The following is a 27,722-nucleotide window of genomic DNA, read 5'->3' on the forward strand; positions in this document are numbered from 1 at the left end:
TAGGGTCCCCACTGAGTAAGTAACCCAATGCAGGGCTCCATCCCAAGACCCTGGGATCATGACCTGAGCCAAAGGCAGATGTTTAACCAACTGAGTCACCCAGGTGTCCCTGATTTTTAATTTTTTATAATGAACTTGTTTGAATGAAATACTGGTTTGGTTTGCCTTTGTTTTAGAGCATTTCTAAAAGCAGTTCTATTGACATACAATTTACATACATAAATTTCACCCATCCAATTTTTATGAAATTCAGAGTCCTACAACTGTTACCACAAACCAGTTTTTAAAATTTTTGCTTGCAATGATTTTATTTTTTATACAAATAATTAATTATTTTTCAGCAAGATTAAAAGAAATGGAAGATAATAAGGCTTGCTCTTTTATTTATTCATATGCTAAAGAAGAAAGATAAGCTTTTTGTCTCTTCCCAAAAGATTTCTCAGATAAGGAAAAATTAATCCAAAGGAAAAGATTTTCTCTTATACTTAGATAAAAAGTCTCATGTTAAAAGCTACATTATCATTTGTCATTTCTGATGAATGTAAGTGCTTAAGTGTCTGGATTTCTTGAAGACACTATTAGCAAATCAATTTTTTTTTTAAAGATTTTATTTATTTATTTGAGACAGAGAGAATGAGATACAGAGACCATGAGAGGGAGGAGGGTCAGAGGGAGAAGCGGACTCCCCGCTGAGCAGGGAGCCCGATGCGGGACTCGATCCCGGGACTCCAGGATCATGACCTGAGCCGAAAGCAGTTGCTTAACCAACTGAGCCACCCAGGCGCCCCTAGCAAATCAATTTCTTGAATGCTTCACCGTGCATTTTTTCACCAACTCAGTCATTGTTTCATTGCTGTTTTTTGAAGTAATGTCTTGGTCACAACTAACTACCCTCCCCCCCGCTGCACCCTTTCCCCATTATACTATTTTTGTTTTTATTTTTAATTTTTTTTAAAGATTTTATTTATTTTTTGACAGAGAGAGAGAGACAGTGAGAGAGGGAACACAAGCAGGGGGAGTGGGAGAGGGAGAAGCAGGCTTCCCGCGGAGCAGGGAGCCCAATGAGGGGCTCAATCCCAGGACCCTGGGATCATGACCTGAGCCGAAGGCAGGTGCTTAACGACTGAGCCACCCAGTCGCACCCCCATTATACTATTTTTAAATTTTATTTTTAATTGTATTTAACACATAACAAAATTTACCATCTTAGCCATTTGTAAGTGTATAATTCAATAATGTTAGGGTTAAATATATTCACACTGTTGTACCACCAATCTCCAGAATTTTTTCACCTTGCAAAACTGAAACTCTGTACCCATTAAACAACAACTACCCATCCCTGCCCCTCCAGTTTCTGGCAGCCATCATTCTACTTTCTGTTTCTGTGAATTTGCCCACTCCAGATGTTTGAGTGGAATCATACAGTATTTGTCTTTTTGTGAAGACAAATAGACACTTATTTCACTTATCATAATACGCTCAAGATTCATCTATGTTGTAGTGTATGTCAGAATTTCCTTCCCTTTTATTCTAACTAATATTCTATTGCATGTGTATACCATATTTAGTTTGTCCTTTCATTCATTAATAGACAGTTGTGTTAATTCTACCTCTTGGCAGTTGTGCCTAGTGCTGCTGTGAATGTGGGTGTGCAAATACCTCTTTTGAATTCCTGCATTCAGTTCTTTGGAAATTGGACCAGAAGTGGACACAATCCAGTTTTATAACATTTCCATCATTCCTAAAATTCTCTCGTGCCCATTTGCAGTTAAATCTCTACCTACATCCCCATACAACCACTTATCTACTTTTTTTTTTTTTAAGATTTTATTTATTTATTTGAGAGAGAACAAGCATGAGCGGGGTGGGAGTGGGGAGGGGCAAAGAGAGCAGGAGAAGCAGACTCCCTGCTGAGTAGGAAGCCCCACCAGCGGGGCGGGAGGGGGGTGCGTGGGCTCCATCCCAGGACCCTGAGATCATGTTGGAAGCTGAAGGCAGATGCTTAACCGACTGCGCCACCTAGGCACCCCACTTATCTACTTTCTATCTCTATAAATTTGCTTCTTTTTTTACATTTAATATAAACAAAATCATATAACATGTGGTCTTTTGTGCCTGACTTCCTTCACTTTTTTCACTTTCATTAGCCATTCATAGGTCTACTGGCAACAAATTCTCTTAGTTTTCCTTCATCTGAGAACATCTTGATTTCCTTCTTACGCCTGAATATTTTTTTCTGAGTACGGGATCTTACGTTGACAGTACTTTCCTTTCAGTACTTGAAAAATATTGTGCAAATTTATTCCAGCTTCAACTGTTTCTGATATAAATCCTGTCATTCAGATTGGTTTTCTTTCCCTACAATGTTTTTCCTTGGATGCTTTCAAGGTTTTTTCCCTTGTCTTTAGTTTTTAGAAGTTTAATTATGATGTTTCTTGACATGGATTTCTTGGGATTTATCCTGTTTGAGGTTCACTTTTTTTTTTTTTTTTTTTGGATCTATAGGCTGGTGTTTCTTGCTAAAAATTTGGGAAATGTTCAGGCATTATTTCTTTGAGTACCTTTTTAACCGTGGTCTCTTTCTCTTCTTCTGGGACACAAATGTTAGATTTTTTTTTAAGGGTTTTTTTTTTTTTTTTTTTTTTAAAGACAGCGAGCTAGCGAGTGGGAGCATGGGCAGAGGTAGAGGGATAAGCAGACTCCTGGCTGAGCAGGGAGCCCGACGACAATGTGGGACTTGATCCCAGGACCCTGAGATCATGACCTGAGCTGAAGTCACATGCTTAACTGACTGAGCCACCCAGGTGCCCCATTAGATTGTTTTTTTATTCCTACAGGTCCCTGAAATGGTTCATTTTTTTGGTCAATTTTCTCAGTGTTGTTCATTGGGTGATTTCCATTGCTGTCTTTCCGTTCATTGATTCTTTTTAATTTTTTTAATTTTTTTAATTTTTTTTATTCTTATGTTAATCCCCATACATTACATCATTAGTTTTAGATGAAGTGTTTCATGATTCATTGTTTGTGCATAACACCCAGTGCTCCATCCAGAATGTGCCCTCCTCAATACCCACCACCAGGCTAACCCATCCTCCCACCCCCACCCCTCCAGAACCCTGTTTGTTTTTCAGAGTTCATCGTCTCTCATGGTTCGTCTACCCCTCTGTTCATTGATTCTTTCCTTTCTTTCCTCCCTTCAGCTCTTGAGTTGATCCACTGAGCTTTTTATTTTAGTTATTGTATTTTTTAGTTATGAAATTTCCATTTGGACTTTGTGTGTTGGTGTCTGTGCAATAGACAAAGCACACTGCTTTCTCAGTCTTCACATACTGGCCTTGTACAGGAGAAGACCCTCACCAGTCAGTCCAGCCATATATTCTCTGGGCCTCTATGGACTTTTTCCTTCTCCAGGCTCCAGGACTGACAAGACACATGCTGGTTCTTGAAAAGCTGTGGTGCTGGATGCATGGATAATCTCTTTCCCTCTCCAGGGGGAAACTAAGAGCTGAGATTTTTAATCTACTCTGCTCAGCAGAGGGGAGGATCACTGGCATCTACCAGCCCAAGCCACCACCTTTATTTTATCTAAACAACGAGGCTGTGCTAGAATCATCAGAGCTCCAAGCCTGGCAAGACAAGAGCAAGTCTTCTGGGGAGGCCTTTTGGAAAAGTTGGACTGGTGGATGTGTGAACCAATGGCTCTTTTTCCTTGGGTGAAGCTGGGAGCTCTTCTGGATCATATGGTGCTGCACTGGGGGGCAGGGTCTCCAGCTTTTGTGGGAGGTTTTCCCAAATCTTCCTACCAGCTTCAATGCATCTGGTTTTGTCTTCTCCTAGGGTGTAAGAGCCTTTCAGTTAGTTTCTGGTTTCTCACAAAGGGAATTTATTTTTGAATTTCTGCTGAATCAGTGTGTTTGTGGGAAGAAGGGTCCAAGACTTCCTACTCAACCAGCTTGCTGATGTCACTCATCAGCTGTTTACTTTTAAATGAGAATTTCTTTCACCTAAAAGTTCCTTTCACGAGATAGGAACATGTATCTTGTACATATTTATATATAAGAATCATCTTTTTAAGAATCATCTAATTCAGACATCATTTTGATGATCATTTCTTTGTTTAGCAATCCATAATGATTTCCAGCGACTGCCTAAAGTTGATAAACTCCTGATAATGGCTTTAATGCCCTCCACTGCCCAACTTCCTCACTTTACCTATCCTAATCTTCTATTAGAGGAAGTCTATTTGAGTTTAAGTCGTTCCAAAGTTTACACACACATACACACACACACATGCGTGTCTATCAACCCCCTTAATAATTCTATATATTTGCAAGTTATTTTAAGAAAGTTTTCATTGCAGTAAAAATTTACCTGTTTAAATTTAATGAATGGAATACTGCCCAAATTTGTGAAGCATATATTCCAAAGTATTATAAAAAGACATGTAGGATAGTTATTTCTAAGTAAAAATATTTATATACACACAAGATAAAGATAAATTTACCAAAGACTGAGCCATGTATTGCTACAAAACCTTACCACAATTCATCATTTGGGATTGAGGGTTTTCTACTTCTGTTTCTGCTACTGAGAAACAGACTGCTAGGAAATTTTAAATTATTAGAGAATTAAATGAGGAAATTGTATAATATTTTTCTTCCTATGCATTTAAACTGTAATTAAATTGGCACTTCCTTAAATAAAGAGACTATAACAAAGTAGAATATATTTTTGGCTCTGATTTTGTACCTTGTTGGTTTTCAGTATTATTAAGAATTCTGGTAATTCTTTTTATACATAACATTTCTAAAGTTCTTGTTTGTTAACTTAGTGTTAGAACTAAAATTCATCTTACTATTGGTGTTTTCTTTTTGACTTATATTTAATACTTAATAGCATACTGCTTTATTTTCAGTGTTGACTGATATCATTAAAGCCATTGATAAAATTAAAGATGAAAATATGGACTATGAGGATCTGAATACTTGTCTTCAGGGTTTTGGAGTTTACCTTTCTAAGCCAGAATTTGAAAAGATCACAGAGTTGACTGAAGCTAATGGTAAGTGATATATTTTCAGGAAAACTGGGTTTACACATATGAAAGAGGGTCATTTGCTATTTTTTCTCTTCAGAATAATGACTTTTATTTTTATTAGAATAAAGATCATTAAAATTAAACCAATACAGAAAAATACTCAAAAGTACAACAAAACACACAAAATCCCATTACCCAGAAATAACCAGTAATAACCATCTTTTCAGACATTTTTTTTCCTATAGGCAAACATGCAAACAAAAAGAAGGATTTCTGATTTTCCTTTCTGATAAGGTAGACATCAGGACAAAAGGCATTAAATGGGACAAAGGACTCTGTATTATGTCAAAGCCCACAATTAATAATGAAGGTACTAGTATTGACCCTTATAACTAGCTAACTTTGTTATAGTTATGAATAACTAACTTTGACTAGTTTCACCCTTATAACTTAGCAACAACTTTTCTAAAGGGGATGGGTGGTAGTGAGGTAGACAAATGTGTGGGGTTATAGGTGAAATGCGAATAGCCATGAATTGATAATACTTGCAGCTAGAGGGAGAGTAAATGAGCTTTTATTATAATATACTTTTTATTTTGTGTATATTTAAAATTTTCCATAAAAAAAGTAAAAAAGAAATAGGAACAAATACAAGATATGTAAGAAAATGATAAGACTTTGTTAAGACATTATAGAATATCTAAATAAATGGGAATATATCCCATATTCATGGATTCAGAGACCCAAGACAGTCAATTCTCCTAATTAATTTATTTATCCAAAGCAGTTCTGTTAAAACCTTTACTTTTTTGATGAGTTAATTCTAGTATTATTATTATAAAGGCCAAGAATAGCTAAAACACTCTTGAGGAAAAAAAAAAAAAACATGTGTATAGGGGTGTGTGAGTGGTGTTGGAGGGAACTTGCTCTCCTGGATGTCAAAACTCATTATAAAGCTATAGTAAGTAAAACAGTGTGAGAATGGCACAGGGATAGAGAAATTGACTGATAGGACAGGATAAGAAACTTCCAAACATATCCACACATATATATGGAAACATATATAATGAGGTGGCTGATCACTGGGGGGAAAAACACCATTTAATAAATGGTGCTGGAATAATTAATTATTCAAATGCAAAAAATGAAATCAGATCCCTATCTATGTATCATATTCAGTAATAATTTCCAGACGTGAACAGTAAAAGTTTTAGAAAAAGAAGAAAATTTTTCTGGCTTACAGTTAGGAAGGATTATTTTTAAGAGACAAAATCACTAACCAGAAAAAAAAGATTGATAAATTTGACTACATTAAAGACTTTTCTTTATTAAAAGATAATACAAACAGAATGAAAATACAAGCCACAAATGGAGTGAAGATTATTTGCAATACTCGTAACAGCAAAAGATCATTGTGGAGAATATAGAGGGAACCCCTATAAATTAACAACCCAATAGAAAAATGACTAAATTACAAGAACAGCCATTGCCAGATGAAGGAACACAAGTTGCTAATAATCATATGAAAAGACTCTCAACATCATTAGTAATTAGGGAAATGCAAAATTTAGGTCACAATGAAATATCTTTTTATACCCACTACACTGGCAAAAATTAAGAAGTCTGTTAATTTAATTGTTGGTAAATAAGACAAAAGTGGTAAAAGAACTTTGAAAAACATTATGTAGTATTTTGAATAGTTTTCATATTTCATGACTTAGAAAATCCACATTTAGCTATAGATCTCAGAAAATCTCTTGCACTGATATACAAGGAGACATGTTTAAGAATGTTCATGGCAGCACTGATCTTAATAGCAAACAAAAAAAAAGAAAAAATAGAAAAGAAACAACATGATCAGTGGTAGAATATATAAATAAGTTGTGGTATTTGCCATTGGTGCATAATGGAATACTAATTGTGTATACATTAGTGAAAACAATATACTATATGGATGATTCTTAGAAATACATTGAATGAGAAAAGCAAGTCTCAGATTGCTATAGCAGTCTGACAATTTTTATCGAACTCTAAAACAAAATTAAGGAATAGTTTGTTTATCCTGTTTAAAATTATATGTAAAAAAACAAGAGATTGGTAAATTTGAAAAATTCAGCAATGCTCTCTCTGTAGAGAAACAGTAGAATGGAATGGGAAAAGCACAGAAGCAGATGTAGTGGTATTAATAATGTTCTTCAAGTGGATGGTGGGTTCAGTGCTTCAGCTGAAACATATGTGTATCAAATAGACATTATCAAAAATAAGGGAATCTATTGCTTTAGAAATTTATATGTTCCTCTTAGTGAATATAAATCTTCATTAACTCTATCATTCCCCCAGAATTTTTTAAAGTCTCATTTTTTTTTTAAGTCACTAAATATTTGGGTAAGAATACAAAGTGATTTGGTGCTCCTTAAAGTAAAGTTTTCAAAGATATTTAATCTTTGGAATAGGACAATAGGCTGTGCCTTATCTTTCATAGATTAGAATTAGAATTTTTTTGAAAAAGTGGGATAAGCAAAGGAGTAGAGTTATCAAAAGCTCATTATATTTATATAAAACCTTTAATGTGGCCTTCGAAAATTCTTAGAGATTGTTTTATCCATTCTAATATTGGGATATTATATATAATCAAGGAGAGACATTTTCTAAGTATAAAATGACTATTAAAGTGTTTAATAGTTTAAATAGTGTACTGGAATAAAGACAGCGATGTGAATGGTAGCCTGATGTGGAAGAAACCAGAAGTTGAAAGAGCTTACTTCTGATCTCTGATCTTGTATTTCCTTTTGTGACCTTGGGAAAAAGTCATGATATCTATAATGTATAAGTATTTTTTCTAAATATGTAAAATAACATACTAATTCTTCACCTGCATATCTTAGTGAATTGTTGCAAGGCCAAGTCAAGGTCATGTAAGTTAAAATTAAAAATGTTGTACACCTGTGACTAGGAAGATTTTGATTAATTTTCCTGGCAATTTTCAGCATTTACTTTCTCCCTGTAAGTTGAATTGCTTTTTCTCTTATACCCTTATATTTTTAGTGATATTAGCTGATGGTTATAATTATATTAACTCCCTAAATAGAGAATTTATTTTACATAATTCAATATTTGTCCTAATAACTTAGTACTTGAAGATAATGAAAAAAATGTTCTTTTCCCTTTAGAAACAAAAAAGGCGAATTTTAAAGAATTCATTGATATAATGATGACCAATACGGAACGCTTCTCTGAAAAATTATGTATGTAAGAACATCATATTTTATGCTTTTAGTGGACCAAATGGTGTGACAGATTTTAGAAGAATATAATATACCAAAAGACATCCTACAGGTTATCAGGCAAATAAATGCCTGGCTTACTGCTGATATGTTTGGCCTTAATCTTCTCCAGTAATGATCCAGAACAACCTCCACGTGCAAATGAGTTGAAAGCTATCATAATCTCACACTTACTATAGAGAGTTAGAACCACATATATAAAATTCATTTTGGGAAGAGCCAAAATGTCTTCCCAATTTGGGGAAGTGATGCCATCTAGTGACTATAGTTGAGTACTCGTAAGCAGATTTTCTACTTTAAGCTGTATTTTTTTTCCATTTTCCAATTTATTCAGTAACATTTATCGAGCCATTGTTATGTATCAGGCTTTATGTTAAGCTGTGAGTATGGTAAGCTGAGAAAGACAGTCTTTGTCACTCAGAAGCTCACTCTAAAGAAATATAAGGTCAGGGGCGCCTGGGTGGCTCAGTCGTTAAGCGTCTGCTTTCGGCTCAGGTCATGGTCCCAGGGTCCTGGGATCGAGCCCCGCATAGGGCTCCCTGCTCAGCAGGAAGCCTGCTTCTCCCTCTCCCACTCACCCTGCTTGTGTTCCCTCTCTCGCTGTCTCTCTCTGTCAAATAAATAAATAAAATCTTAAAAAAAAAAAAAAAAGAACTATAAGGTCATATATGTATATTTTAAATGGAGTGAAGTTAGTACTTTAAAAATTGGGGCTAAGGGGTACGTAGATGGCTCAGTCGATTAAGCATCTGTCTCTTGATCTCAGCTTAGGTCTTTTTTTTTTTTTTCTTCTTATGTTAATCCCCATACATTACATCATTAGTTTTAGATGAAGTGTTCCATGATTCATTGTTTGTGCACAACACCCAGTGCTCCATGCAGAATGTGCCCTCCTCAATACCCACCACCAGGCTAACCCATCCTCCCACCCCCCTCCCCTCTAGAACCTTCAGTTTGTTTTTCAGAGTCTATCGTCTCTCATGGTTCGTCTACCCCTCCGATTTCCCCCGCTTCATTCTTGCCCTCCCGCTACCTTCTTCTTCTTTTTTTTTTTTTCTTAACATATAGTGCATTATTTGTTTCAGAGGTACAGATCTGAGATTCAACAGTCTTGCACAATTCACAGCGCTTACCAGAGCACACACCCTCCCCAGTGTCCATCACCCAGTCACCCCATCCCTCCCACCCCACCCCCCACTCCAACAACACTCAGTTTGTTTCCTGCGATTAAGAATTCCTCATATCAGTGAGATCATATGATACATGTCTTTCTCTGTTTGACTTATTTCACTCAACATAATACCCTCCAGTTCCATCCACGTCGTTGCAAATGGCAAGATCTCATTCCTTTTGATGGCTGCGTAATATTCCATTGTATATATATATACCACATCTTCTTTATCCATTCATCTGTCGATGAACATCTTGGCTCTTTCCACAGTTTGGCTATTGTGGACATTGCTGCTATAAACATCGGGGTGCACGTAGCCCTTCGGATCCCTACTTTTGTATCTTTGGGGTAAATACCCAGTAGTGCAATTGCTGGATCATATGGTTCAGCTTAGGTCTTGATCTCAGGGTCATGAGTTCAAGTCCCACACTGGGCTCCATGCTGGGCGTGGAGCTACTTAAAAAAAATTGGGGTTAAAAGTAGCATTTTGTTATTTTGTGCTTAGTATTGAGTAATAGCACATTTTAAGTAAGTTATTTTACCTTATAAATCCATTTAATTTGTTTTTATAAATGGAAACAATAGATTAATTGGATGAAGAGATTATTTGCATTGTTAGTTACTTCATTTTTCCGAGGAATTTCAGTTTCATGGAGATAAAAAATTTTATTAGCACAGAGTTGTATAGTATAGTATCTTATTTGTATCTGTAGTTATATTTCCTTTCTCATTTTTAATATTGCACATTTATGTTTAATGCTTTTCCTTTTTTCTTCATTTGACTGCTCATATCTTCATCAGACTGCTTATTGGTTTTGTATACCTCCTTGGGACCTTCCATCCATCTACCCCTCTACTTTCTCCTTACCCACCAGTCTCTTCCTGTTTTCACTTTTCAGTTGTTTAGCCCCCAAAGTTAGGAGTCATTCTTGATCTTTTTTCCCTTGTGGCCCTAGCTCCACCAACCCCTTCCCTCATTCAGTTCATTTCCAAATATTATTTTTAGTGATATTTTAACTTAATATAGAATATGTTTTGTGTTGGAAATTGAAGGAGAATGTGGCTATCATCAGAATACTATATTGCCAGTTCTCTAAAAATACTCATTCAGGTTTTGACCTTGCCGCCCATACTAGCTTTTTTCACAAAAGTTAAATCTCATTTTGTTAAATCTAATCAAGTTTTTATTTTCATCTTGTTTACCTCCAGCAGTTTTTTTACTTCAAGTATCATTTACATACAGTGTTATGTTAGTTTCAGGTGTACAGCATAATGATTCAACCATTCTTATGTTTTAATTTAATATATTTATTCAAAATTTTCTCTTCTTGTGGGCACCTGGGTGGCTCAGTTGTTAAGTGGCTGCCTTCGGCTCAGGTCATGATCCCGGGGTCTTGGGATCGAGCCCCGCATCGGGCTCCCTACTTGGCAGGAAGCCTGCTTCTCCCTCTCCCACTCCCCCTGCTTGTGTTCCCTCTCTCGCTGTGTCTCTCCCTCTCTCTCTGTCAAATAAATAAAAGATCTTTAAGGGGCGCCTGGGTGGCTCAGTCGTTAAGCATCTGCCTTCAGCTTGGGTCATGATCCTGGGGTCCTGGGTTCGAGCCCCACATCGGGCTCCTTGCTCAGCGGGAAGCCTGCTTCTCCCTCTCCCACTCCCCCTGCTTGTGTTCCCTCTCTCGCTATATTTCTCTCTGTCAAATAAATAAATAAAATCTGAAAAAAATTTTTTTTTCTTCTTGTGTTTTCTGTGACACTGTAATCTCCTAATTTTTCTTCCATCTTATTGGCTCTTTCTTTTTTAAAAAAATTGAGATTTAATTGACATATAACATTGTGTAAATTTAGCTGTACAAAGTGCTGATTTGATACACATATATTGCAATATGATCACCACTATAGTGTTAACTAACACCTTCATCACAACATGTAATTATAAAGTAATTATCATTTCCTTTTTTGTGGTGAGAACACTAAGATTTAGTCTCTTAGCAACTTTCAAGTATATAATACAGTATTGTTAATTATAATCACAGTGCTGTGCATTAGATCCCCAGAACTTTTTCATCTTCTAATTATAAGTTCATACCCTTTGACCAACATAGTCCCAGTTTCCCTACCCCTCAGCCCCTGGTAACCAGTATCCTACTCTGTTTCTGAACTCTGCTTTTTAAAAATGTAATTAATTAACTAATTAATTAATTTTTTGGAGTTCTGCTTTTTAGATGTGAGACCTTACAGTGTTTGTCTTTCTCTGTCTGCTTTATCTTACTAAGCATAGTGCCCTTAAGGTCCATCCATGTTGTCACTAATGTAAAGATTTCCTTCTTTCTTGTAGCTGAATAATATTCTATTGTAAAAATCACTCATCTTTTTTGGTCTTGTTTGCTGGCTGCTTCCTTTATGGCTGACTTTTAAATGTTAGCGTGATCCCAAAATCCATTCTGAGCCTCATTCTTTAAGCCTCTTCCTGAATAATCTTACTACTTTAAATAATATCTCTATCCTTTTGACTCCCCATTTATCTCATACTTAATATGTATAAAAAGGAATTCTTGCTCTCCAACAATCTTATTCTTTCCTAGTCTCTGTTACCTCAGTTTCTGACACTACTATCCACCCAGTTGCTCAGTTATTGAACCTAGCAGTTCTTCATGGCGCCAGGCTCTCATTCAATTCATCACTAAATACTCTCAGCTTTGGCGCATCTGGCTGGTTCAGTTGGTAGAGCGCGCAATGCTTGATCTCTGGGTTGTAAGTTTGAGCCCCACATTGGATGTAGAGATTACTTAAAAATAAAATCTTAAAAAAAATATTCTCAGCTTCATTCTCAAAACACATCCTTTATTTGTCCACTTCTCATTATCTTTATCACTATTATCTTTATCACTATTACCACTTCTCATTATCTTTATCACTATTACCACTATTTGAAGTCACTGTCATCTTTTTCTCTGAACTACTACAGTACCTAACTGCCTGATCTTCCAGAGAGTCCATTCTCTATACAGCAGCAGAGTGATCTTTTACGCATTTGTGATGAGATAATTTCACCCCCCCGACACACACACATTAAACCTTCCATTAAATTCTATTGGAATTTTTTAAAAAACAGAATTTCTTCCCATGGTCTGCAGTGGTGGATTGAAGAGAAAGTAAGATCCAGGGAAGAATTTGGGGGGGGAGATGTAGAGCAAAAGCTATTTAATTCATGTTTTTATCAATTGGACTTGTTTATGAATTCAGACTTCTATAAATCTATATAGTTCAATGCAAATTACTCTATAGTGGTTATTCAGGGGTGGGGTCACCATAAGTTCTAGAAATGTTTCAGAATCCTCAAAGACACACTAATTTTGGTGTTAAATATTTTATTGTATTTTAATATTTGAAAATTGGCAGGGGCACCTGGTTGCCTCCCAGTTGGTAGAGCGTGGGACTCTTGATCCTGGGGTTGTGAGTTCGAGGCCCACATTGGGTATAGAGATTACATAAAAATAAAATCTTTAAAAAAAAGAAAGAAAATTGGCAACCATTTATGCTGTATTTGTTACTCTTCTTAACCATAAAAACCTTAATTCCTGACTAGTCCAGATAATAGTTTACTGTACTAACTTCTTGGACAAGAATGTTGTAAAACTTGTGTGTTATCTACCCTTCAGTATTGCCTGAGACTATTGAAAACCTCCACAATCTCAGCAAAGAAAAGATGAATGCTTCTTACCTATGGAACACTCTGTCCAGGAAGAATAATAACTTGAAAAAAAAAGAATTCCTAGATGCACTGAAATTAACAATAATTGATGGTAAGTACTCTAAATATTAAAATTAAAAGATTTACAAGCATATGGTTCTATCTTCTATCAATCTTTATTTTTCCTTCTATCTTGTATTTGGTTGATATGCCAATATATACAGTTAGGAAATATAAAGAAAGCTCAGATTGTTTGTCCTACAGAAAAAAAATGTTAATATCTAATTTATTATTACTCTAAATTGATTGAATATGCATTGACTATCTTCAGGTTGTGTTACATGTTACTGGAAAATGGCACAACCCAGTGAACACAGAAGGGATTGTTAGGAAATATTAAGAGATCTATTCCTTTTTTTTTTTTTTTTAACACTATTTGGGATGTCCATACAGTTTTGTTGAAATAGGTTTTCATTTAATTTGCTAGAAAAACACACCTGATGGTGGCTACCACTTCTACTTAGTTCGCAAGTAAAAAAAAGATTCAAAACAAAAAGTAAGTTCCCAAAAGTACTGTAAAACAAAGACTATAGACTAAAATTTTAAAAATAAGACTATCATTTACTGCTGATGTTCTGTAGGCAGGAGAGAGGTAATACGCAACCACAGGTGAACATTTCCACTCCCTCATGAAGTTACAAATGTATTATTGTACTCTTGTATGTGGAATGTTTATGCCAAACTAGCCTAGTAACATAAGCATGCGTCTGGGGTCTTTGTCAAAGAACTGTCTTTCCCTGTGAGGATTACTTACCCCTTTTTCTCTGTTAAGCTCCTGTGTTTTTTTTGTTTTTTTTTAATTTTTTTATTGTTATGTTAATCCCCATACATTACATCATTAGATTTAGATGTAGTGTTCCATGATTCATTGTTTGTGCATAACACCCAGTTGTTAAGCTCCTGTTTAAGTGACACTGGTAATTTTGGACTTTAAGTGTGTTGATTGTTTTGTTTAGTGAGATATTTGAGATGAGGAGGGTTGATCAAAATAGAAGGATACTTACCACCTGATAGTAGGGATTTTTCCCCCCCTCTCTTTTCTTTTATTGCAAAGCTTCAGTTTCTCTTGATAGAGTGAGTGGAATTTGAAGGCAACACATACCAGAGAAAGTATTATGTAGCATTTATTTTAATCAGACCAGTAAGGTATCATTTTATGAGCTATAAAAATAACTCAGCTATCTCTAAAATTACTTATTGTGATAATAAAAACCCCATATACTGTATCTGATTTATTATTATATACTTATAAAGCAAAAACACAGTGTGTAAAATGTAGGTTATTCTACCATCTAAATCCAAATACATGCATGATATTGAAAACTTTGTGTACCCCATCTGTCATACCATTTTTTCTCGTAACATTGGACCTTCAGTACAAAGATTTAATTCTTATTTTAATGTAGTGGTTTGCAAAGTTTTGAACCTTGTTATTTTTGGTTTTGTATTTATATTTGGTGCTGTTAAAGCAGGAGAATTCTTTTCTTCTAAATGAAATCTTACAGAGTACGTCAATATATAAATCCTAAGAGTTGCGTTTCTCTGATTAAAGTGGGGGAAATGATCAAGTGAACTGCTTAAGTAGCTCAACAGAGACTTAGAAACATGAAGAAAAACTTAAAAATTACTGACCTAGGATATACTTTTTTGACCATGTTATGTTAAAAAGGAAAAAAAAAAACTGATTTAGATTTCCTATACTTAGTGAGATTGAAGAATTACTTCTTGGTTATTGATGGTATTCTGTATTGACTCATTAATATTTTAAAGTATATTTAAAGTTTTTAAAAAATAATTTTAAAAAGATTTTATTTATTTGTTTGTCAGAGAAAGAGAGAGAGAGAGAGAGAGAAACAGGGGGAGTGGCAGGCAGAGGGAGAAGCAGGCTCCCCGCTGAGCACGGAGCCTGATGTGGTGCTCCATCCCAGGACCCTGGGATCATGGCCTGGGCTGAACGCAGACAGTTAGCCAACTAAGCCATCCAGGCGTCCCTAAAAAATATTTTTATGATGGTTACAAAAAGGCATTGAAAAACAGAAAGGGTATTTATCATTTGGCAAATTTAGAAATGCTTCCCCAATATCTCATTTTATAGCACCTGTATTCTATCCTATGATCATAAACTACAGTAATTCTAAATCCTTGCACTAAGTTTCCCTGTTCCTGACTGGGAAAGCAAAGCTGTCTCTGTCCCCTGTGTTTGTCACTTTGGCTTTCTAGTATCTGTGTGTTCTTGTGTACAAAATGGGTGTAAACGTGTTAGAAATTGCAGAACCATCTGGCATTGGAAAAATCTTTAATCTAGTACAGCATTTTTATCTTCAAACATTTGAAAGGTTAAACTAAAACAGGTTTGTCTCTTAGTGTTCTCCCTAGGAATATGGATTACACAGTTTCTCCTGATTGATGGGAATTGAAAACTCAGCCCTTCTCCTATAATCTTAAGGTTTATTCATTCCATAAAATTAATCTTTTGGAGAGCCAACAATATGAAAAGGAAATATGATTCTTATGAATACATCAAATAATTTACCTTTTTAGAGATTGCTGCATTGGATCCTGACTTTTGCTTAGCAAGGCTGATCTATCACAAATGTTTGAACATAATAATAAAAAAATGTTTTTCTTGCAGAAGATGATGAAGTACAAGTAGAAGAATTTGGAAAAGTGGTAAAGGATATGCGTGATGCCTCCAGGTTAAAAGGTAAGTACTAGATTATTTGTGACTGTTAAATTTACTTTTATTGAATGGATGTCTTTTTGTTTTGTTTTTTAGTGTTTCTAGTTCTGCTAATTTCTGGTTAACATGTTGGTATTGATCTGTTTTAAAGCAGGCAAAAATTAAAAGTTGGCAGCTTCCATGAAAGAAAAAAGGCTTTTTCTGGAATGGGGTCTGTGTAAAGCTATTTTAAATCCCCTTTTTGTTTTTGGGCTTTATATAAAGTCAGCTACTGGCTTTAAATTTTTTCAGATATGAATATTTTCTATATAATTTTATGCCTCAGACTTAGGACTCCACCCAGTGTATAGGCTTCTATATTATTCTATAGAATTTCTCAGAAATCTACTGCTTCCTTTAGTAGACATTCCTCATGTTCTTTCTTTGGTTTTTGTGACCATGGCACTCTTGTATTTTAACATTTTGATAGCATGGGTATTTTCTACTACTTGACTTCCATTTTTGCTTAAAAGTTAAAAAATAGAACTAAAACCAATGAAGATTATAGTCGTGGAGTTTGTGTACTTTTTTGTTTGGAAAATAAGTTTTAAACTTAGTATCACTGGTAATTTATTTGAATAACCACTCAAATGAGGATTTGGTCAATAAGCACTATCAGGAAAAGAATACAACATAGGTATATATTTAAGGAAACAGAGTCATTTCTGGGTATAAAGAAATAGACAAATACTTCTCAGATTTTCAGTAACCACTCTGCCCTGCATAGGAAATTTCTGACATTATTGTTTCTCTTTTAGGTTAAGAAAAGTGTTTAATAATTCCCTGCTGACATATAAATATGTTACCTGGGTCACATAACATAATTAGAATCAACATAGTATAGTTACCTGTGCTCTAGGAAACAATGCATAGAGGTAGAAAAGAACATAGGCTATGGAGTATGATATATGATGGTTTGTGGTTTTTTGACTTATCAGCTGGGTAATCTCTCTAGGCCATTCTGGTTTCCTCACCTTTAAAAGAAGGAAGCTAATAAAATCATGTTTCTCATAGAGTTTTCAGGATCAAGTACAAAAACACATGTAAAGCATATAACCTAATTATTAGGCACATATTATATACTTGGTAAATGGTAGTTAATTTTGAAATCAGAGAGCAGAGCTCAGAAAGAGACTGGTATTCAGAACAGGTAACTTTTTATGAGGAGGAAGGAAAAAATTTTGAAATTAAGCCATTGGAAAAGGAGAACAGATACAGTTTAGGTACCTGAATCTGGGAGATGGTCACATTAGGAAGATGGCACTGGAATTTTTCAGCTAGTGCAGTGTAAGGCCAGTAACTACAGGGAAGAGTTAGGAAGTGCCACTCTAGAAGACAAGTGTTAACGTAGCAGGCCTGAAGCTGCTCTCTTTAGAAAAGCCTGCTTTCAAGGTTGACTAGCACATGAGAACTTGGCTTTCAGAATGTTCCCTTCATTACTAATGGATAAGGCTAGTTCACTGTGCCTTGACTATTTGTTGGCGAACTTGGAGGGGCCTAGAAAATAGGCATATTGTGAATAAAGTTCTATGCTTTCCTTCAACATGCACACATAATTATAAGGGATTATGGTCAGGTGTCTGATCTTGTAGTTTAATATTTTAGAGGTGGGGCAGGCAGTTCTAGGTAATGATGAGGATTAAGGATAGCCATTGGTTTGGATGACTTTGGAAAGGAAGTGAAGGCTTTTTGGAGTTAAGAGGGCAAGGTCATCCTTATTGTCATCAGATGATAACGGGAAATGGGGTTGAGGGAGGATTATGAGCAAGGTGCCCAAATCCTCAGAGATGGTGAAGGTGTGCTCAGAAAGTAATAGATGATGGTGTCAGGAGGGTGGCTTAGGTGAATGACAGGCCTGAGCCTCAGAGGGGAGGGCTGAGGTTTGATTGAAGGTGGAACTAAAGTAGCCTGACAGCAGCAGCAGAAATTTAGGGGTGTTTCTCTGCTTCCTGGTCCTATGTGGAGCATGGGAGGATGAGCAGCCTCCACTCAAGATGGTTGTGCAGGGAAACCGTATTTTGAAGGAAACCAAGTTTTAGTTAAAACAAAGAAGCAGAACTCATACAGGTTTTTAGGTGCCGGCAAAGCTCAGATTGCCATTTTCAGTTGCCTCCCCATGATGTTAGGAGGACAGAAAATGAGGCAGGATCAAAGGTACTAAGGAGCTGTGGTTACTATTTATAGTAGTTCCTGATGGCTTTAGTAATAATCATAGTAGTAGTAGTGACTTTATTGCTACTAATATGACATATTTATTAAGTGCTTGCCATGTATCTAGTATTGTTTTAAGTGTTTTTCATACCTCATCATATTTAATCTCCACATCAACCTTGTGAGGTAGATAGTAGTATTATCTCATTTCAGATATAAGACTACGGAATTTTATAGAGGGGTTAAGTAGTAATAATTTGCTCAAGGTCACATAGTTCCAGGTGACAAATCCTGGAGCCTGGATATGAATGCAAGTCTATCTGACTTAACACTGCCTCCTTTGAAAGGGCTGAAAATGAAGGAAAATTCCAGATGCCAGGGTACTAGTGGATTGTGGTAGAATTGAAAAAAAAAAAAAAAGGCTAATGAGTCTTTGTAATACTTGTGTTTCATATTTTACATTTCTCATGATTCTAAAATTCATTTCACTTCAATCAGGATGAGTTAATTTTGTTGACTACCATTAGAGCTTCATGGTAAAATAACTACTTTGTGTAATTGCGGTGAAAAATTCAGCTATATGAATCATTTTGGTTGTGCCAATTTTATATTAGCACCAAAGAAACATGACAGACCAAGCATATTGTGCTGCTGGACTTAGAATTCCCTGAGGCCTGGGTTCTTCACTGAAATTTCTTATTCTTCAGTTCAGGATGTGATAATAAATATTGGACTGCCTCTGACAAAAGTCTTTAGTGATGGCTACTGTTGTTTTTTAAATCAGAGGTTAGGGGGCACCTGGGTTGCTTAGTCAGTTAAGCGTTTGCCTTTGGCTTGGGTCGTGATCTTGGGGTCCTGGGATCGAGCTCTGCACTGGGCTCCCTGCTTGGCAGGGAGTCTGCTTCTCCCTCTCATACTGCCCCTGCTCGTGCTTCCTCTCTCTCAAATAAATAAATAAAAATCTTTGAAAAAAGAAATAGTTCATTCCTTTAACAACAACAAAAAAATAAAATAAAAGATAAATCAGAGGTTAGTCCATTTACCAAATAACTTTCTTCTATTTCTAGAGTTACAGGACATTGTCTTAGCTCTTGATGTGCTTGAAGGTGACATGATACCTGGGAAGAACTTGGAGAGCTTTCTAAGAAATATTGGGATTAAGTCACCTGAAGAAGAGATAGAGAAAATTCTTCAATCAGATTTTGTTTCTGGTAAGCATTTAAATATTACTATCAGGTTTTCTTTGTTTTGTTTTGGGTAGGAGACCCTATAAAGAGAGTAGGCAAGGTCTTTGTTTAAGTAAATGGGGTTCCTTTGTTGAGCAAATAAATATAGGTATTTGCTTGTATTACTGTAAACATCTAAAAAGGAGCCTTTCTTCTTTTACATTCCTCTTTTGCAGTTATGAGAATACTTTTTTAAGAAGCAGTTCGAAATTTTGTGGGGGTTGGGCTTGTTGGTATCCACTTCCTCAGATATGTCTTGATTTAGTGACTAATGAATAGTTTGGAAATTCCGGTTCTGTGACTAGAAAACCTAGCTTTGCCACTTTGCGCCAAGTGAAGTTATTGAACTTCTAACTTTCTCGGTATTTTAGTTCCCTTAAAGGTAGAATCAGAAATAGTATATCTACAATCTTGTAAGGTTAATTGCAAAGCATAATGGGTGAAAATGAATCCAAAGTATCTTGTACATAAAGTGTTTAAGAAATTGTATGCTGATTTTGATTTTCATACTAGCTTTTTAATATTATTTTATCCAGGGATTCTTGTCTATCACCTCTCTCTCTCTTTCTTCCAGACGACAACATGGTGAATGTTAAAGACTGTATGAAGGCTTTGAAGGACAACCAGAAATTTTCCAATTTTCTTGGTAAGAGCATTATGGTAAAACTGTTGAATGGCTGGCCACAGCACAGGACTCATTCAGAGGTCACCTAGTCAAATACCATATTTGGTGCTTAAATCTTCTTTGTAGTAGTATTTGTGCCAAATGTTTTTTCATTTATATTTGAACATTTCCACTTACGGCAAACTTTACTACAGTTTTTTTCATTTAAGTATTTTTACTTGAGGGGCGCTCAGTCTGTTAAGCGTGCAACCCTTGATTTCAGCTCAGGTCATGATCTCAGGGTCATGGGATTGAGCCCCACGTGGGATTGAGCACACACACACATGCACGCACTCTCTCAATAAATAAATAAATAAATAAATAAATAAATAAATAAATAAATAAAATCTTTAAAAAAAAAAGGACTTTTTACTTCAGTGGAAACGATTGGGAAAATCATGAGGTTGTAATGTTTTCCAATAGCTAAATAAGAAAACTTTATTACATAATAATAGCAGTTTTTAAACTGTTGTGAAAAAAACATAGTGGCCAGAAATGTAAGAAATATAAAGCATAAGGCTCTTGTAATGTCACCCTCTGGAAATATCCCTGTTAATGTTTGGTAAGTATCCTTTTAGGCTTTTTTATTGGCATCTATGAATATTTGTGTATTCTTAAATTATTATTTAAAAATTAAATTACTATGTCCATAATATTCCACAACTTGCTTTTTTTAAAGAAATTAACAGTGTATCTTAGATATTGTTTCATGTTCCATTATATCATACAAACTACCTCATTCTTTTTATTTATTTATTTTTATTTTATTTTATTTTATTTTTTTTAAAGATTTTATTTATTTATTTGAGACAGAGAGAATGAGAGACAGAGAGCATGAGAGGGAGGAGGGTCAGAGGGAGAAGCAGACTCCCTGCCGAGCAGGGAGCCCGATGCGGGACTCGATCCCGGGACTCCAGGATCATGACCTGAGCCGAAGGCAGTCGCTCAACCGACTGAGCCACCCAGGCGCCCCTACCTCATTCTTTTTAAAGACTGCATAATATTCCATTGTGGGGATGTACTATAATTTTATCCACAACACTTTTGATAGTATTTAGGTTATTGCCAATTCTTAGCCATTCAAACATTTTGATGAGCATCCTTATATGTGTATATGTGCACAAAGTTTTCTTGGAGGATAAATTCCCCAGAAGTCACAGTGCTAGACCAAAATATATGCAGATACAAGATGTTAACAGCTACTGCTTAATTATCCTCCCAAAGGGGTGTAAAAAATTCACTTTTATCAATAATGGGTATTAGCTATTGAAAATTCTGGTAAAAAAATTCTATTATTGTTTTAATACATACTTCTTTAAATGACTAGTGAGGTAAAACATATTTTTCATGATTGTCAAGTGTGCTTTGATTATATTTTAATTAGATTGTCTTTTTCATATGAATTTGTAAAGAGCTCTTTATATATTAGGCACAATAATGTTCTGTCCTATCGTAGTTTTTTTTCTAGTTTATAATTCATCTTTGATTTTGGTGGATTGCTTTTTGCCATTTTCTGTCTTATTTTGTCAGTGTTGGTAGTTTTTATTCCCCTAGGAAATTTATTTTATTCAGGTGTTTTACTGGAATATTAATACAGCCCGGATAATTCTTTTGATTTTTTTTGTATCTGGTTTTTTTCTCATTCTTGAATTTGCACATATGTACACCTTACCTTTTTCTATGTTTACTAACAAATCATTTTAATTATCTCTCTTTTTAAAGCACTACCTCTTAATTTATCTTTAGTGTTTCTGTTTATAGTTAAAAAATTAATTTCTGCTTTTGTCTTTATGAAATCCTTTCTATTGTTCTCTTTTGCCCATTTTATAGTTTTTCTAAGTTGTTTAAATTATTAATTTTTTTCTTACTGGACATTAAATGTTTATCATTTTCATTTTAGTAAAACTTTGGTTTATCTAATGGTCTTTGTTTATCATTGTTGTTATATTCAAGTATTTTCAGTCATATTTTGATTTTCTCCTTGATGTAAGAGTTGTTTAAGAGAAAACTTTAAAATTTAAAGCAATTAAAAAAAAATTTTAAAGCAGTTTGAATTTCCTTATTGCTCTATCTTTGTTGTTTAATTTTAGCTATGTTTTTTGTGGTCAGAGAATGAGGTCTATAGTAGAGGATTTGATAGTTTCATGCTCATTAGATATGGAGTTTCTTCAATTATTATATGTTTATTTAAAAGCCACATTAGGGGCGCCTGGGTGGCTCAGTCGGTTGAGCCCCGCATGGCGGGAAGCCTGCTTCTCCCTCTCCCACTCCCCCTGCTTGTGTTCCCTCTCTCGCTGTGTCTCTCTCTGTCAAATAAATAAATAAAATCTTAAAAAAAAAAAAAAGAAAGGTGACAGTGATATACAAGCAATATAAATATAACTGAAGAAAAGTCCCCATTTAAAATAGCAACAAATGGGGCGCCTGGGTGGCTCAGTCGTTAAGCGTCTGCCTTCGGCTCAGGTCATGATCCCAGAGTCCTGGGATCGAGCCCCGCATCGGGCTCCCTGCTCAGCAGGAAGCCTGCTTCTCCCACTCCCACTACCCCCGCTTGTGTTCCCTCTCTCACTGTCTCTCTCTCTCTGTCAAAAAATAAATAAAATCTTAAAAAAAATAAAAAATAAAAGCCACATTGTGGTTTTCAGGGACAGGCTAGTGGTAATTCGCATTCATCCTACTATTTGTCTGAGAAACCCTCATGACTTTTTCAAGCAGCCTGTTCCATAATTTTGGACAGCTGCAGAACCGGTCAGTTATTCTACATATTTGGTGGAAATCCTGCCTTATCATTCCATTCCCAAACCATATTTAACATTTGGACTCTTCCTCCTATCAGTAGCCCTCCAGAGATGTGAAATGAACTCATTTTTTTTTTCTTTCACATTGAATCATCTTTTCTCTAGACTCACACTTCCCTTCAGCCCTTCCTCACATGGCCGGTTTGAAACTTCTTACCAATGACTAATGACTAAATCATGGAACAACATCATGAGTTAAATTATACTTCTACATAAACTAGCTAATTTTAAAGTAACTTATTATACATTTCTCTTAATGAATCCTGAGAGATGATTTTTTAGATATATACTTTAGAAATGTGAAGGGTTTTTAAAAAATTTTTATTTATTCATTTATTTATTTGAGAGAGAGAGAGAGAGGGAGCCAGTGGGGGGAGGAGGAGAGGGAGAGAGAATCCCAAGCAGACCCCATTCTGGGCGTGGAGCCCAACGTGGGGCTCTGTCCCAAGACCCTGAGATCATGACCCAAGCCAAAATCAAAAGTCAGATGCCCAACTGACTGAGCCATTCTGGGAGGTCAGTTGTGGATTTCCTCTTCTAGATGTTTGATGTTATTGTGCTAAACATAATAACCTTTGCTGATTCTCTAAATTGGGTAAGTGAGATGACAGGAGCAAGGGGTGTAGGGAAAGAAAGTGGAAAGGGAAGGATTGGGGTTTGAGAGCAGTTATGAAGAATGAGGGTATTTTTTACTGAAATGGTGAGCTCATTAATAGATAACTAGAGAAACTTTGGCATACTTTTTTGTTCATATAGGAATAGCCCACCCAGAACCCAGAATTTTAAGAAAATAATTTTAAGAATAAAGATAAGGGGTTATAGAAAACTGTAGTGGAGAATGGATTGCTCTACTTATTTAAATGGCCACATGTGGTTAGTGGCTGCCATTTAGGACAGTGCAAATCTGGAAGAGTCCATCAGTTTTATTGTTATGTTCCAAAGATTTGGATCCATGGACTGAAGTACATGTTGTATATATATTCTCTCTGTTTGTAGCATTGAATGACATCATCAATTCATTGGACTCTATGGAAGAAAGTGATCAATCTGATAAGGACAAATATGCAGATGTACTTGGAAACACCAATAGAATTTATTTCACTGATGATAGTCTTCAAGAAATACTGGATGATTCCTTTGTTGAGGGTGAGTTAATTGAGTGACTTGTAATAAAAATTTCTTCTAAAATGTTATCCAAGGATTTTTAAATATTTTACCAAACACTAATTAAATCTTAATACTTAGTTCCTAATATTTAGTTAATATTGTAATATTTAGTTCCTAAATAATAGCATAAATGTATTGAAATGTGATTTAGTACAGACCAAATTTAGGGATATACCTTATATTCTATATCCACAGATATATCCATTTAGTAATTACAGTATCAAATTCCTGGATGATCTCTTGGACTGGATTGTAAAGTTGGTCTCAAAGTATTTATATATGTTGTTGTATGGCTTTGAAATGTTTCTTTTTAGAGTAATTTCATTTCAAAGTTAATCCCTTTCCTTTTATGAATTTTAGAGAGGTCTTAATAGTTTTCTAGCTTTTTTTTTTTAGGTGAAAGGCCCTTTGAAAAGCGCAAGTTATTGTTGGAACAATTAAAACATTTGTCTATATAACACTCATATATAAGTGTTGAGCTGCTTTTTGATCTATTTACAAAGAATTTACCTGACCTATCTATATTCTCAGCTGGAATATATCCTTATTTAGAAAGCCATTTCTTGCCTTAAATTTAGCTTCAGGTAAAAAATAAAATCAGATCTGCCTCTCAGGGAACAATTGGCAATGTGTGAAGACAGTTTAGATTGTCAAAACTGATAGGTGAGGGCTGCTGGCATCTAGTGAGTAGAAGCAAGGGATGCTGCTAACCATCCTATAATGCATGGGACAGTATCCCCCCAAACAATTATCTGGACCCAAATGTAATTTTGCTGAGGTTGAGAAATCCTGTTTTAGAATTATCTTATAAAATTGCCAAACATACTATTTTGAAAGTACTTTTTAATAGGTTAGTTGTTGTTGCTGTTGTTTAATCCTGCTTAGAACAAGTAAAAAAAAATTAAGGTGAATATAATGTATTTTTATTCTAACCTCCTTTTGTTTTAAGGTAATACCTGGACTAGTTGTGAGTTATTCTAAACTGCTCTCTAACTGTAATATGGTCCATCTATGCAAATGGACATATTTTATTTCTATCACTTGTCTCTCAAATAGATCTCTGTAACAATTTGCATTTTTGTAGAAAGTGTATATGATGAAGGGTATAACTGCAACTTGTCCCAAGGAAAAGCTCCAGGATTAGACAGATAGGTAGGCAAGCAGAACCAGAGAAGGACAATTCAGACTAATAATTAAATATTTTACTGAATATATGGGCCTGGGGATTAACCTGCCCTCTTAGGGAGAAAGGAAACATTTGTGACATTAGAATCTCAGTCACATTTAAGGAGCTTAGTGGAGGTTGACAAATCCACGGAGTCTAAGAAGTAAGAGGAAGATGAGTAGAGAATAATATTCTGGAAGCCAGTGGAAGATTTTGAGAAGAAGGGAATGGTCAATGAGAAATGAAGTATTTAATCTATCCATTGGCTTTCTTTCAAACTGGATAAAATCAGGATGCTGTTCCTATGGCATAATCTCTCTCCCTCTAAATTTGCAGATTTTAGGAAAGAAGCTTTGTCTTCAAATCTGAGACTACCAAAAGCAGATGGTAAGAACTTTATATATACATATATCTATATATATATCTATATATAGATATATAGATATATGAAAGCATTCCCTATAAAAGAGTTATTTTTTAGGATCATTGCCAGGTGCCAGTGGATTCCTAGTCCATTTTTCCCACTCCAGCCAGAGTAATATTTTTTTCAAAAAAGTAATCTGATCATGTTATGTCTCCCTATTTATAACTCCTTAAACATTTTCCATTGCTGTTAGATAAAGATCAAAATCCTGCATGTCCTAGTCCTCTAGCACAATTTTGTACCATTACCCTTGTTTTCTATACTTTCAAATACATTGGCTTTCTTTCATTTCCTTAGATCTCTCTTTTCCTCCCACCACAAAGCTTTTGCATATTTTATTCCCTGGAATATTTTTCCCTGACCCTCTTTGCCTAGTTAATGTTTACTCATCTTTCAGATGGGTGTCAGATTCCTCTAGGGAGCCTATCATTATCTGCTAGTCTAGGTCAGCTTTCTTTGTTATATGCTTTCATTAAACCATGTCTAATTCATAGCATTTATTTCATATTATAAGTACCCATTCATATTTTTTAAATGATACTAGAAATGCTCAGTATTTTTACCGTATAAAGTAACAAAAATAAGGGCATCTGGCTGGCTCAGTCAGTAGAGCATATGACTTTTTTTTTTAAATTTATTGTTATGTTAATCCCCATACATTACATCATTAGTTTTAGATGTAGTGTTCCATGATTCATTGTTTGTGCATAACACCCAGTGCTCCATGCAGAACGTGCCCTCCTCAATACCCATCACCAGGCTAACCCATCCTTCCACCCCCTCCCCTCTAGAACCGTCAGTTTGTTTTTCAGAGTCCATCATCTCTCATAGTTCATCTACCCCTCCGATTTCCCCCCCTTCATTCTTCCCCTCCTGCTATCTTCTTCTTTTTTTTTTTTCTTAACATATATTGCATTATTTGTTTCAGAGGTACAGATCTGAGATTCAATAGTCTTGCACAATTCACGGCGCTTACCAGAGCACATACCCTTCCCAGTGTCTATCACCCAGTCACCCCATCCCTCCCACCCCACCCCCCACTCCAGCGACCCTCAGTTTGTTTCCTGAGATTAAGAATTCCTCCTATCAGTGAGGTCATATGATACATGTCTTTCTCTGTTTGACTTATTTCGCTCAGCATAATACCCTCCAGTTCCATCCACATCGTTGCAAATGGCAAGATCTCATTCCTTTTGATGGCTGCATAATATTCCATTGTATATATATACCACATCTTCTTTATCCAGTCATCTGTCAATGGACATCTTGGCTCTTTCCACAGTTTGGCTATTGTGGGCATTGCTGCTATAAACATCGGGGTGCACGTACCCTTTTGGATCCCTACTTTTGTATCTTTGGGGTAAATACCCAGTAGTGCAATTGCTGGGTCGTAGGGTAGCTCTATTTTCAACTTTTTGAGGAACCTCCATACTGTTTTCCAGAGTGGCTGCACCAGTTGCATTCCCACCAACAGTGTAGGAGGGTTCCCCTTTCTCTGCATCCCTGCCAACATCTGTCATTTCCTGACTTGTTAATTTTAGCCATTCTGAGGGTGTGAGGTGGTATCTCATTGAGGTTTTGATTTGGATTTCCCTGATGCCGAGCGATATTGAGCTCTTTTTCATGTGTCTGCTGGCCATTTGGATGTCTTCTTTGGAAAAATGTCTGTTCATGTCTTCTGCCCATTTCTTGATTGGATCATTTGTTCTTTGGGTGTTGAGTTTGATAAGTTCTTTATAGATTTTGGATACTAGCCCTTTATCTGATATGTCATTTGCAAATATCTTCTCCCATTCTGTCGGTTGTCTTTTGGTTTTGTTGACTGTTTCCTTTGCTTTGCAAAAGCTTTTTATCTTGATGAAGTTCCAATAGTTCATTTTTGCCCTTGCTTCCCTTGCCTTTGGCGATGTTTCTAGGAAGAAGTTGCTTCGGCTGAGGTCAAAGAGGTTGCTGCCTGTGTTCTCCTTTAGGATTTTGATGGACTCCTGTCTCACATTGAGGTCTTTCAACCATTTGGAGTCTATTTTTGTGTGTGGTGTAAGGAAATGGTCCAGTTTCATTCTTCTGCATGTGGCTATCCAATTTTCCCAACACCATTTGTTGAAGAGACTGTCTTTGTTCCATTGGACATTCTTTCCTGCTTTGTCGAAGATGAGTTGACCATAGA

At 35.7% G+C, this 27,722-nt stretch overlaps 1 protein-coding gene across 1 annotated transcript in view; it reads left to right on the plus strand.

Annotated features, from left to right (window-relative positions):
- Positions 1-27,722, plus strand: part of EFCAB13 (EF-hand calcium binding domain 13) — a 257,749-nt gene that overhangs the window by 59,207 nt on the left and 170,820 nt on the right. Inside the window, exons 13-20 of the mRNA XM_035030370.1 lie at positions 4,916-5,059; positions 8,206-8,280; positions 13,150-13,293; positions 15,874-15,945; positions 19,179-19,322; positions 19,912-19,983; positions 23,796-23,945; positions 25,468-25,518. Of these exons, the coding sequence (XP_034886261.1) occupies positions 4,916-5,059; positions 8,206-8,280; positions 13,150-13,293; positions 15,874-15,945; positions 19,179-19,322; positions 19,912-19,983; positions 23,796-23,945; positions 25,468-25,518 (852 nt within the window). The remainder of the gene's footprint in view (positions 1-4,915; positions 5,060-8,205; positions 8,281-13,149; positions 13,294-15,873; positions 15,946-19,178; positions 19,323-19,911; positions 19,984-23,795; positions 23,946-25,467; positions 25,519-27,722) is intronic.

The sequence above is a fragment of the Mirounga leonina genome, unplaced genomic scaffold (assembly GCF_011800145.1).
Source record: "Mirounga leonina isolate KUSES-001 unplaced genomic scaffold, KU_Mleo_1.0 Mir_364, whole genome shotgun sequence".
In the NCBI taxonomy this organism is placed as follows: Eukaryota; Metazoa; Chordata; class Mammalia; order Carnivora; family Phocidae; genus Mirounga; species Mirounga leonina.